We start from the raw sequence: 13460 nt of genomic DNA, 5'->3' as shown, positions 1-13460 counted from the left end.
TGGAGCTGTGGTCCCCAAGCCAGGGGCACCCGGACCGAAGGTGGCTGTGTGGCTCCTCACCCCAGCCATACCTGCCTGTGTGTCCCAAGAAGAGTCTCAAGGTCACCCAGCGTGGGAGGAAAGGAGAATCTCTCCCATATCCGGCCTCCCTTCCCCTTTCAAATGCCTCGGGCCCCTGTTCTTGACTCCTGTACCCTGAGAAGCCTATACTTGGAAAGTCTAAAGAGTGCAGTAACCCTGAGCCCTCGAGGACAAGCAAAGTTTAAGGGATTTTGCATCTGAATGTTGTTAACAGCAGAGATGGAAGTGGTACAAATGAATTTCTAATGGTGGAATTCAGGTCCCGGGAAATCCACGGAGAGAGGCATTCACGGGAGCAAGAAGAGTGCCTGATGAGGACCATTCAAGTGATAGCAAAGATGCACCCCGATTCCCGGCCAACACAGTCCAACCAAAGACATGCAGTGTGTAATAAAGGGTGACCCAGCTCCAGGTACCTTGTAGACCGCGTAGCCGATGCTGAGCATGCCCTGTCCTATCCTTTTCCTGCGCCGACGATTCTTCTGCATCAGACCCAAGAGCACCGTGCAGCAGGGTTCACCGACGCCCCCCTCCTGGCTGTTGTCCCCCTCCTCCAAATGGATTTTGAACTGGGGATTGGTCCAGTAAGTGGCTGGAGGTCGCCAAGAGGTTGCCAGGAGACCGTGGTTTCCCCAAGGCGGGTGACGAGGCGGGAAGAATACAGGGGAAGAGCCTTGGTCACCCCAGAGAACGCGCAGCTGGTGGTAAGCGGGCCTCGGCGAGTTTCCCTTGCAGGGTGGCAGGCATCCCCTCCTCCCCCCCACCCCTCCCACGCACCCACAGACGCATCCTGTGGCATCCCACGGCATCCCGCGCCATCTGGAAACTTTGCACAGGTCCATCTGATCAACCAGGGGCCCAGACACGCTCAACTGGGAATACTCGAGGTCCAATGGCGTCAGGGCTGCCCTGGGATGCTCACAAGTGACCCCCAAGTCTTCTGGGGGAAACGGTTCACGTCCCCAGTTCTCAGCTCCTGGCCCGTGAAGACGAGCCCACCTCAGGGAGGGTAATCTCAGGCTGTGGGAGAGTCACAGCCATGGACACAGCCCGTCGGGCCAGCGTCTGTCCCCTGCCCTGGGGGCTGACCCTCTGCCCCTCAGCTAGATGGCTGCAGTGCTGAGACACCGGCCCCCAGGAGGGCGTCATGGGCTGTGCGTGAGGGAGAACAATGGGCAACCAAAAAGCATACACCTGCGGGCATTCTGAAAGACTGCCTCCCTCCAAAGAGGACTTTTAAAAGTCTCTTGAAACAGCGATCCCACAAGCCGAGGCACAGAGCTCAAAAGGTCGTCAGAGGGCACACGGGGCTCTAGGACACTCAGGCGGCCGAGCGTCACTGAAGACGCCGGACCCAGCGGGCGTCCACACGCTAGGGCCTCAGCAGTGCCCGGGGGAAGGACAGACCTGGGGTGGGGGGCGGTCCTCACATCCCCTAAATGAGGTAAAGCGCGATGAGATAACAAGGCGTGCACAGTGACCAAGAGCCACAGGCCGTTAACGAGAATGTTACTTATTCAATCCCACCTCCCCAGAATCTCCACATCCACATTGTTTACTTGGGGCACGAGTACGAGGCTTTTAAGGCCAAATCTCTGCAGCTTCCCGGGGAGACAGGCAGCTCTGCAACCCTGCACACGGACACCGTTACCAAAGGGCAGGCACAACCGCACAGTCGGGCCACTCCCGACCGCTAGTTGGCCACGCCAATGGGGTCACCACGGAGATTCTGTGCAGATACCTCCGGTGCCCTGACCGCTACGCGCTCTTAAAGCGATCCATGCCAGTTTCTTACCCGCCTTCCAAGCGCTCGCTAACGGCGAGCGTATTTTAATTTCTCCCAAATGCAACATTACGGCAATCCCTTCATTTTTTGTTTACTCCTTAACAGAGCTGGAGAAGAGAATGAGCCATAAAAATAATGCCCCCCATTTACAGAACAGCCCTGGTTCACGCGGTGCCTCACACAGGGGGCATTAACGCTATGTCCTGAGGGTCAAGCAGCAGAGCTCGGCAGAGTCTTGGAGCTCGGGCTGGATGGGACAAAGGAAGACACGGTGGTCGGGACCCAGCCTGCGTGCACGTGGGATTTTATTATGATGCTGAGCGCAGCCCTGCAATGAGCTGCATCTGGGCAGGGGGCTGGGGAGCTGGGGGTGGAGGGAGCGGGCTCTGCTCTCCTTCATTTCTCCTTAGGGAGGTGGGGTCGGTTTTTCAGGGTCTTCCTCCTGCTGCTGATTCGACCTAAGAGGAGCCTGTGCCAGATGCATCATGATGTCCCATCCGGCGAACCGGGGAGGGTTCCCCACCCAGGGAGACAAGCTCCCCCACCTCGGTCAGTGCAGAGGCAAGGGTTGCACAGACCATCCTCACCAGGGTGTTGCTCCCGTGGCAGCAGGGAGTGGCCATCCTGGAGCCCCGGCTCAGGCCCCCCACCCCACCCCCACGGCTCGGGCGCCCAGGCTTAGCACAGCGCCGGCTACTGAAGCAACAGAGCGTCTGGGGCTCGGGTGGACGCGTGTCCGCCAGGGGCTGGGAGAAGCCCAAGAAAGGAGCATAGTGAGTACAAGGAAGCGTGTCCTTGGGGGGCAGGGGCAGGTGGGGGAAGCGTGGACGCCCTGGACACACAGAAGCTACAGAATGGTGTTCGCTGAGCCACTGTCCACCCTGCCGCCCTGGCCTTCAAGCCCGGGGAGAAGCGTGGCCCCCGAGGGACACCAGGAGCCAGTGAACAGGCCAAGGCATTACCCAGCTTGGGGAGGACAGGCCAGAGGGACTTGGGGCCCTGCAGCCCTCCCTCCGCCTCACCTGGGAAGTTCAAGCAGCCCCCGGCGGTGGAGCCCCGAGTCCAGCGGCCATTGAACAGGACCAGGTCCCATTTGTGCAGCTCCTCACTGCTCAGGGAGTCCGGGGACAAGTTGCAGATCTCCAGCCGAGAGAACTGCCCCAGGAAATCCAAAAATGACATCCTGTGGGCAAAAGACCAGAGGTTTCTGGGTCCACAGGGTAGGCTCCAGGAGAAAGGAGGCCGTGCCTGCAGCGCCCAGCACGGAGCAAGGGACCAGCTCTGACCCTGTCCACGTCCGCGGGGTTGCTGTCCCAGTCCCTGGCTGCTGTTGGTGTCTCTGTTTTATAAGAGAGCCCCCCCTCTGCACGGCGGAGGGACAGAACTGTAAACGGGCCCTGCCTCCAGGGTCAGGCACCTTGGAGGCTGCAGAAACATCCTCCGATTGAACTCTGCCCAGCAAAGATGACCCTAGTCCACGTCACGCTCAAGGGGCATCCCTGTCATCCGTCCTAGCCCCCCTGCAAAGGAAGTCACCCTATCTCGGGGCTAAGCCCAGCTTGGCGAGACAGGAGTGGTGCTCTGCCTCAGTGGACAGAGGCGGGGACGCAGACACCTGCAGGCCCTGAGGTCGGACCGCACGAGGGCAACGGGGCAGAAGAAGGACGCCCCCAGAGGGAGCCCCGTCGAGTTCCTGAACCCCTGGAGACACGCTGCCGCTGGCCACCCAGGAAGCAAGCCACCTCGAAGGATGGCTCCCGCAGACAGGGCTCACCAGAACTCGCCATCCTCCACTTTCTTGTCCAGCTCCGCCTTCTGCCTGGGGTCTATGTCATTCCACTCTGGGGCACTGGGGGAAAGCGCAAAATCAGAATCTTTAAAAAACGAAGCAAAGGTGGTCATTCGTGAAAGGCTTGCTGCAACACACGCTGTTTCCCGCAGCTCGACGTCCCCCTGAGGGCCGAGGTGGACACGAGCCAGACCCCAGTGGGCGGGGGGGGACAGATGGGGGGACACACGCCCGGGAGGGACGTGGACCGACGACATGAACCCCAGTCGTGCCGCTGGGACGTGGCCCTAATCTCACTCCCAGGGAGACTTCCATTTCTAGCTGAGACTCCCAGACCCCGTAACAGGATGGTGGGTCCAAGAGAGGAGGCGTGACAGTGCCTGCCGGGCCAGCACCCCCACGTCCACGGGCAGGTCGGCGCTCTGGCTCATTGGTCAGGGGAGGGTCCTGGGGGAGTCGGACCCTCTCTGGGCACGCGCACACCGTCCGCTTCCCGAGCCACCAGCAACGGCCATCAGGCCCAGTCGGGCAGCAATTTCCCTGAAGTCATGTCACCCGAGAGGCCTCGTGTTGTGGCCTTTCCGTGGCAATGCCCAAATACTTGATTCAAATGCCATCTCCAGCCGCCTGACCTTTACCAAGCTAGGTCTCCTGAAGCACGTGTGCAGCGTCTAGGAACCGAGCAGGATCAAGAAGTCCCTTCTCTGGATGCCTTCAGCAACCCGCAAGCCCTCCCCTCCCCGTGTGAAAGCCCGGCCGCGTGGGACCGAGGGGTCACACAGGAGGGCACCCAGGACCCCTTCAACTCATGGAAACATTCATCCATCGGATCCAAACCTCAGAACGTGGTTGTTATAAACAAAGCATAGGGACAAGCTGGAGAAATATGGATCTGACCTAAATCTCCCGATTGGTTTTTGAACTTAAAAAAAAATCTAAATTGTTTAATTTAACTGGATATCGGGCTGACTTTGGGGTGTGGCTCAGAGACACAGAGTCCTCCTGCCCGATCAGCTGCTACAGAAACGGCCCCGGCCCTCTCCCGCCACCACCACTGCCCCCCTCGCACCTGCCCCTGCCTCCCAGAGACGCGGGGGGGTGGGGGAGAGCTCGTCAGGGAAGGAGATGGGGTCACAGAAGCCCTCTGGGCAGCCTGCTAACCAGCTATCAGCTGAAACGGCCAAAACTTAAGAGTGTCAATTTTGTTCGGCCGGGACCCCCTTTCTGGGCAGTTGCCAGAACAGAGATTTTGGGTTTTGCTCCAACTTGGACAGCAGAATCAACCTCTGTGGCCTTAGGGACCCACGTCTCTCCATGGCGCACACCTGAAGGGAAGTGTCCGGCGGTGGGCAGTGATGGCCAGCGTGGACACACGTGATGAAGCCCCCTCCCAGGGCCCTTGAGCCATCGAGGAGCCTGGGCAGCGCGGGGCGCCTCCCGCAAGGTTAGGGACCTATTGAGATGGGTGTACTCCCATTTCCCAGGCGGGAGGCCTGCAGGAGGAGAGCCTGTCTGGCCTGGCCCTTCATGACCTTCTCGGGAGAGCAAGCGCCCCATCCTGAGCGAGGGCGCCACGCCCGTCCGCCCACCGCTGTCTGCCGCCAGCCGGCCCCTGGGGTAGGATCCTAAGCTGCGTGCTTGGGGGGCTTGGCGTTTGTCAGAGACCAGGGTCTGTGCGGTGGGAGGCGTCTGATCACCCCGGTGTGGCAGGTAGGAAACACGCAAACCTTCCAGAGACAGAGCGGCCAAACCTGCCAACGCCAAGCAGGCACCCCGAGGCCCAGAAGCCAGAGCGCGAGCTCCGCCTTTCTCAGCGGGAGCCACGCGGTTCCCCTTCCTGGACAGTCGGCTTGCTCAGAAAGCGCGGCCTCGCTCGCGGGCCACGGGTCTCCGCAGGACTGTGTTTTGTGTGACGCCTTTCCGCAGAGGGAGGTGAGGACGGGGAGAAAGAACCTACTGGTCACTCCAGGCCCCCGTCCACTCCACTTCGCCCCACGGGTTCCGGAGTCTGATCAGCTTCTCAGGACCGCCCCGGAAATCCACCTGCAAGGTCCACACGCGGAAGCCCCTGAGCCGCTGAGCTCCGCTACCCGGGCTTATGACTGCCCCGCACCCACGTCTGCCCCCACCTGCCCCCCGACACTCCCCGCCCGCGTCTGCCCCCACCCGCATCTGCCCCGCATCTGTCCCGCGTCCGCCCGGCGCCCGCCCCCACCCCCACCTGGCCCCCGCCCACGTCTGCCCCCCCCTCGGCTGCCCTCCGCCCGCATCTGCCACATGTCTGCCCCGCGTCCACCACGGGTCCACCCCGCGCCCTCATCTGCTCCCCGCCTGCCACCCGCCCACATCTGCCCCCAGCCCGCGTTTTCCCTCACCCTCATCAGCCCCGTGTCTGCCCCGCGTCCGCCCTGTGTCTGTCCCCCCGCCACCCGCATCCGCCCCACGCCTGCCCCACGCCTGCCCCCCGCCCACATCTGCACCCCCGCCCGCGTCTGCCCCCTGAGGACTTGCACTTTCCAAACGTCCCCAAACAACCACACCCCTATTTTAATGCATGTTTTCCAGACATGGCCAACTGCTCTATTTTCCACAATTTGGTTGAATAAACTGTGTATCTGGCTCACAAACAAGTTTGTGTCGGCTTTAACTTGCGCTTCGATTTTGTAGTTGACTAAGACTGACTGAGCTCTTAATCCATGAGACCAAATGACAGTAAATGCGCAGAGCACAGCGGTCAGCATTCAGCGAGGATGCGCTCTGGAGGAGACATGGCGCTAAGCATTTCAAACACACTGTCACCGCACCGAGACCTCAGGGCAGTCCTAGGAGCTGGGTGCTGTTACCATCTTTCTTACAGCTCAGAAATCCTAGACTCAGGGTGTTAGGTCACCCTAGGTCAGAATGTGGTGGATGGAGGATGGGTCCCCAGGGCAGTGTGCCTGCAGAGCCCATACTTGGAGCCAAGCCCATACTTACTGCCTTCCCTGGCCACTTGCTGAACACTCACCAGAGCGCCATGCTTGCATTTTGCACACACACACAGACCCGATGAACATTAGGTCTTCTGTGTCCTACTTGCGTTTGTGTCCTCCATCATGCCCTGGCCCATGCTTACACACACGTGCTCAATCTCTACTTGGGAAAGACTTTACTAAAGAGTGTGTTTTCAAAACACAAGCACCCGTGCCGTTTTGATACACAACAAAAACTTGAGATCTCATCGCATTTCCCTTTTTGCCTTGGCCATCGGGAAGCTCAGAGCAAAGTTCATTTCTCAAGGGCAGCCGCGCCTCTCGCCTGGATTGTCTGGTTATTTCATCTTCGTGATTTGGTTGTGTCTGCGCTCTTCACTATGACCCACTGCCAATGCTTTTCCCAAGTGGGCAGAATATAGTAAATAAACACAGCAAAAACTGCAGCCCATGCTTTCTGCTTGGGTTGGCGAGGAGGGAACAGGGCCGCTCCTTCCTGCCGCTGTGCCCCATCCTGAGGGGGCCAACACCACTGCCGTTACCCCCTTTGGGGTCCTAGGGGTTTCGACTGCTGCACCTGTGCACACACACTTCTTAGACCGCCTATGGAATCTAACAGACCATCTCTGCAACTTTCTCCAAAACCATCCTCCCGCCTCCAGCCACATCTCATCTGCCTGCCACTGGAGTCCACAGAGCTGTCGCTCAGACCAGCCGCATGATCCGTCCCCGAGTGGGGAAGAGTCCGAAGGGCCCGTGAGCAGGAGCGGCCCATGTGCAGGTAGCGTCCAGGCAGCCAGGGAGGGACCTCGGCGGGGGGAGGCTCTCCCTGGCAATGTGGACACATGCAGCATCACCACCTGCTCCCCTCACCTCCCTGGCCAGCTTTTACCTCTTGGGCCCCAGTGACAGAGTAGGCATGGCTCTTCACCAGCTTCTGGCAGGTGGTCACCTCTGCTCCTACTTCGGCTGCACTGGAGACCTGATTGGGAATGAAGTCCACAGATGATGGCCGACCTTGACCCTGACCCTGACCCTGACCCCGACCCCATCGGGGCTGGCCCCCGGGCGGTGCTGGGGTGCAGCTGCGGCAGTGACCTCAGGGAGCAGGTGGTGACCTCTGAGCAGGCCTGCAGCTCCAGGCCGGCACTGTGTGGCTCCGGGGGCCGGAGAACGGCTTACAGGCTTTAAATGCCACCAGAAACTGGGGGGTCACCTGCTCTCCCCGAGTGACCCCATGCCACCTGAAGAAGACCAATTATCCAGGACGGTGGCTCTGGGCCAGTCTGCTTCTCCAGTGTCTCCACGCTTCCTCTTCCACAGGCCCCTTCTCTGGGCCCCGTATCGTCTCCCCACCAAACACACACTTGGGCTGAGATTTGGCAGAGACGTGCGGTTTACCTGTCCGAGGCCACCAGGTGAAGGCAGACAGGGGCAGGGACAACAGACCAGCTCCAGTGTCCACGCGCCCCGGGGCCCAGACAGCCAGGCCCCCAGGCAGCACACGCACCCTCGTTCCAGACCCACTCCCCTTCTCCTCAGGGATCTCAAAGTCCATCAAATATACCCCTCATATATCTGTTTCTTAAAGCCCCATGAAAGGGGGCCAGTGAAGGTAGGATGCGGGATCCAGGGATCAGGGCTCTGTTCTCAGGGCCATTTCCTAGTACTACAGCCTGGGGCTCCCACGGTGTGCCCCAGTTCCTAGCCACTAATAAGGTCTGGGACCAGTGCATCCCCAGACTTGCCCGTTCAGCCCCAGACGCTGCTCTGGCCCCTTCCCCCTCACACAGTGGGGAGCAGAGAGACTCACATCAATGGAGCAGGCCAGCAGGGAGCCCGCACGGAGGGCCTTCCGGATGATCTGAAACAGGTGGGCCGGGGGCTTCTTCAGATCATAAAACTCAGAGATGCCGCCGGTGAGATCCTCAAATCCCTCCACCGTGGACCCTCCAGTGAGAGCCTCATAGGAACCGTTGAGCCTGTGGGGAAAGAAAGAAAAGGCGCATCATCCACAAGTGAGGGGCTCACGTGGGCTGGCGCTAGGATGCAGAGTGGACCGGAGGGCAATTTTGCGTGGGGTCAGCAGGGAGCCCCGGCCGCGGTTTACAGGAACGAATCTCGGGCCACCTCCCACCAAGCCACACCACCCCCAGCCCTTTAAGAAGCAAAATGCAGCTTTCGCAGCACCAACCCTGGGTTCCTGGGTTCCTGGGGGTTGGGAGCCTGGGCAGGGGTTGGGGGAGAGAGCCCCGGGGGCTTGCTCTGGGAAGAGGGCTGGAAAGGAATGGGGTTGCAGGACAGGGTAAGTGACACGCATCAGGAGAATCCACAAAGAAGGTTCCCACATGGACCACCAGCAGGAAGGGGGTTGAGGACTGGGCAGGATACTGGCATCAAAGTGCACCTGTTCCTTCCTTTTCATCACTCTTTGATAAATTCACCTTGACCTAGGAACTGACCTGGGGGTTTGAAGGAGAAGGTGGAGGCACCAAGACCCTGCAGAGCTTGCCCCCCCACCCCGATCCACACCCTCATGGGGGCGGCACTGAGCCGAGAGCTCCTGGCCCCAGCGTCCAGGTGCTGGGGAGGACTCGGTGCGGCACCCTGAGTTCGGGGCGGGGTGGGTGCGATCCTCTGGGGACACAGGGGTCTCCCAGCCCCGAACGGCATACTCACTTGGCATAGGCCTTCTCCAGCAGCGCTCCCCAGAACTCGCTGCCCGTCTCCGAGTGCAGGAACAGTAGCTCCCCGTCTTTGGTGGGCAACCTGTCGTCCACGACCACCTCCACCCACTCGCCGTACTGCCAGAACTGCGGGGCAGGGGACATGGGGCAGAGGCCCCTCAGACAGCACCCTGTGCCGAGGGACGAGCTCTGAGCCCCCCAAGAGTAGGCTCTGCGTCTTCCGTCCATGCTCACAGGAGAGGCCAGAGAACGCAGGACACGTGGCGTCCAGCGTGTCAGTGAGGAGCAGACGCGCCCGCGTGGGTCCCATGCCTTGGGACCTCAGGACCTTGGGACCCCTTTCCTGGTCGAGGCCGCAGGGCCGGGGAAGGCAGGGTGCGTGGGAGTGGCGGTTCTCAGACCAGGGGAGCGTCCGGCTCCCCTGCAGGGACCGCTGGACGTGGGCTGCTGGGTCTCTGGTTCGGGGATGTGGGGTGGGACCCAAGGGCATGGGAAGGACCCCGAACGACACGGCCTGAACAGCGCGGGCCGGCTGATAAGTAGAGCACAGTCCTGAAACGTGTGTCCTCCTCAGGATTTCTTACCGACATTTTCTTGGCTCTGACTTACTCTATGCTAAGAACACAGCATATAATACACTTGACACACGAAACGTGTGTGGGTCGACTGTATTCTCGGGAAGGCTTCAGGTCAACTGCCGGCCATCAGGGGTGGAGATTTGAGGGAGTCCAAAGTGACACACAGATTTTCGACGGCATCCCGACCTCCATGTAGCCACAGGGTCACCCGTGGTGTCCAGGGCCGTGAGCACAGTACCTGAAAACGGAAGATCCCCGCGTAGTTCTGCTGGAAATCCTGGCCCCCGGGGACCACGCGGCGAAGCAGCTCTCCATTCAGAGTCAGGGAGGCCAGGGCGGCCAGCAGCCAGCAGTCACCTGCACCAGGTCACAGGGACACACCAGTCAGGCAGGTGCACGTCCCTGCCCTGTCTGACCTCAGCGTCCCGCTCAGCCCAGCCCGTGTCACCCCAGCCCTCCCGCGTCAGATGCGCCGCGTCCTCCCGCGTCTGAAGGTCACGGCGTCTCCCGCTGCTTCATTCCAAGTCCTGTCCTCCGGACGGGAAGTTCTCCGCTCCCCGCTTCGTCCCCGGACACTGACCATTTCACCTCTAAGCACCAATGGCTGGGATGAAGCAGGCAAGGACAGAGGACAATACGGATCCCACCCACACGTCCAGCTTTGCGCCCACCAAGAACCTGCCCTCCAGCCAAACTCAGATGTGCCTGCCCTGGCCTTTCCCGCCGGGTGGGGCTGCTTTGTTCCCTCCCCTGACAAGTCCTCACCGCACTGCCACCTATGGCTTCTCCCCTCGCTTCTCTCCAGCCACGAGTCACTCTGTTTCTGTTTCCTGAAGACCGAATCTAAGCTCTGCGCACCGGTCACAAGCCACCTCGGGTCACAGCACCTGCTTGCACATCAGCTACCTGCCTCCCTCCCGGGGCCCCCGTGACCTCCCACGGTTCCAGCACCCTCCCTGGGGGCCCAGCACCCTCCCGGGATTCCAGCACCCTCCTGGAGCACTCCAGTGACCTCCTGGGGTTCCAGCGCCCTCCCTGGGCCCCAACGCCCTCCTCAGGTTTCCAGCGCCCTCCCAGGACCCCAGTGACCTCCTAGGGCCCCAGTGACCTCCCAGGGTTCCAGTGCCTTCCCAGGGCCTCCCAGCACCCCGCCAGGGCCCTCCAGCCAGCCGGGTTGTGGATTCCTGGCATCCTGGCCCATTTGACCTTGGCCCAATAAACGCTTGATGAACAGCAAGTGTCTGAATGACTCGATGGATTACAGTTTGTTCTTAGGCAAACCCCCAGTGACCGCAGCCTGTTTGCTCCTGAGTCTCCCTGGTCTGTGGGAACAGGAAGCCCAAGAAGGACATGCAGTGGGCCTGACGGTTCCCACCTCCACCAGCATCCGGGAATGGGGGCGATGATGAGGGAAGCCTCCCAGCACAGGTCCCAGGGGAGCTGACAGGGTGACCACCCCACAGCCCCCCGTGACGCAAGTGTCCTCGCCGCCCCCCCGCCGACGTTCTTGCTCCCGGCTCAGTGCCTCCATCAGCCCATCTAGAGCACTCTTCACACATTACAATTCAAGGCACGGAAACTACGCGCCCCTCAGCTGCTGACATCAAACGGGCCTGCCCAGCTGGAGGAGCTTAATTTTCTTTTCATCTGCCTCACTCGTGACATCTCGCAGGTCCTCCTGGCACCGGCGGCAAGTGCGGGTCTCCGAGCAGGGGCGGCAGCTACGCGGGCGTCTGGATTCCTGCCAGGGGCTGTGTCAGGTGTGAGTGGCTTGTCGGGACAGGAGTACTTCCAAGTCAGCAGTGCCCCTTCAAAGAGTCCTCTTGGGAGGATGGACATCTATTCTGCTGCTCAGAACGTTTCAGGAACTTGTCTGGGGACCTGCCTTGAAGCCTGTGGCACATTCGCTGGGTTCTTCTCCGTTGGGACGCGGCTTTGACCTTGGATCATAGTTTTAATTTCCAGAAGCAGCCAAGAATAAGGTGGGTGAAAAACCTGGGAAAAATCCTGATGGACAAGTCCCTCCTTGAGGCCACCTTCCAGCAAGATCTGGCCGTGGGTTAGAGTTTGGACTAACCACGGAGCTAGAATGGGGGGGAGTCCTGGGTCACTTGACCTCAGAGGAAGTCGGGGAACCACCTGAGCTTTGTTTTTTCTACTCCTTACTCGGGTTATACATACAATGGGTTTAACAGTTATTAAAACAATAAAGTGATTTTTTAATACCACTTAAATAATGATCCCCTAGAGCCCTCCATCCCCTCCACCCGTAGGCCTCGGGGCTTCCAGTAAACAGACCCCAACCCTGACGATGAGGGGCTCTGGTTTTAAGTCCACCAAGAGACAGTCATCCTGAGTCAGGCTTCGTTAGAATAGAAAGTGCTAAATCAGAAACTCCCTTTAGGTCTGAACACCTAATGTTACTATAAACCGTAGATCGCAAGAGCTCAGGCTCCAGCTTATGGGCACTTCCCAAGTACCAAGGAGAAGTAGAGTGGCCCCTGGGCCACCGGCAGAAGGACAAGGAGGGGAGCAGGGACAGAGGTCAGGGGCTGGAACTCCTGCAATAGTCCCTCCGTGAGGCTGATCAGTGGCAGGAGCAGGAAGAACAGTAAAGCCGCAGATAGGGTGAAAATGAAGCCAAAGCAGAGGGCATTCTTGGGGACCCCGGAAGCAGAATGACTGGTGGCAGTAAAGAGGGTGGTGGCGCAGGGCCTGGAGGCAGAGAGGAGAGGAGATGGCAGTTGCCGGGAAGGGAGAACGGGGCAGGTCCATCCCACCCGGAGCTGTGGTGGCTTCAGGGTCGGACCTGGGAGCCCCCCGGAGGGAGAATGGGCCTGACCCTGCACAGTCGCAGCCCCCTGGGGCCAGCCAGGACCCCGGGAACAGCTCCAGCACAAGCACCAGCCAGCCCGGGACGCTGTGATTTATAATAACAGATGCAGGCTGGGTCTTAGACCTGTTTCTGGGCTCAGCGCTCCTGAAACCCTAGGTTGCTTTCTAAGCAGTGGGGGAAAGCACAGTTCTTCTGCTATGTGGTTTTTTTTTTAATAAGTGCACATTCATTTTTTTTAAAGATTTTATTTATTTGAGAGAGAGAATGAGATAGAGAGAGAGCATGAGAGGGGGGAGGGTCAGAGGGAGAAGCAGACTCCCCGCTGAGCAGGGAGCCCGATGCGGGACTCAATCCCGGGACTCCAGGATCATGACCTGAGCTGAAGGCAGTCGCTTAACCAACTGAGCCACCCAGGCGCCCAGTTCTTCTGTTATGTTAACGAGGTGGCTTTGGAAAGCCCCTAGGTGACCCAACTGGTTGCCAGGGGAACCAACCCCAGGATGAGTGGGTTGGAGCTTTCAGAGCCACTCCCACCCCCTGACCAGGGAGCCCATCACCAGCACCAGTGATTTCGTCTATCAGGCCTCTGTCATGAAGCCTCCATAAATACCCAGAGGCTTCCAGCCTGGTGCACGTGTGCAGATTTGGGACGATCAGCGCCCTGAAGGGAGCATGGAAGCCCCTTCCCCAGACCTCACCCCATGCCTCTCCTCCATCTGGCAGTTCCTGAG

General features: G+C 59.9%; 1 protein-coding gene across 1 annotated transcript in view; it reads right to left on the bottom strand.

The window, feature by feature from the left end:
- The window catches only part of LOC113932701 (calpain-8-like), a 40306-nt gene that overhangs the window by 15968 nt on the left and 10878 nt on the right, over positions 1-13460 (bottom strand). Inside the window, exons 3-10 of the mRNA XM_027611998.2 lie at positions 10132-10250; positions 9308-9441; positions 8442-8610; positions 7521-7610; positions 5614-5699; positions 3642-3716; positions 2890-3050; positions 498-673 (exon numbers count right to left, since the gene is read on the bottom strand). Of these exons, the coding sequence (XP_027467799.1) occupies positions 498-673; positions 2890-3050; positions 3642-3716; positions 5614-5699; positions 7521-7610; positions 8442-8610; positions 9308-9441; positions 10132-10250 (1010 nt within the window). The remainder of the gene's footprint in view (positions 1-497; positions 674-2889; positions 3051-3641; positions 3717-5613; positions 5700-7520; positions 7611-8441; positions 8611-9307; positions 9442-10131; positions 10251-13460) is intronic.

This window comes from Zalophus californianus, chromosome 10, assembly GCF_009762305.2.
Source record: "Zalophus californianus isolate mZalCal1 chromosome 10, mZalCal1.pri.v2, whole genome shotgun sequence".
NCBI lineage: Eukaryota > Metazoa > Chordata > Mammalia > Carnivora > Otariidae > Zalophus > Zalophus californianus.
Note: the sequence above shows the minus strand (reverse complement) of the source record. Positions and strands in the feature narration are given on the sequence as shown.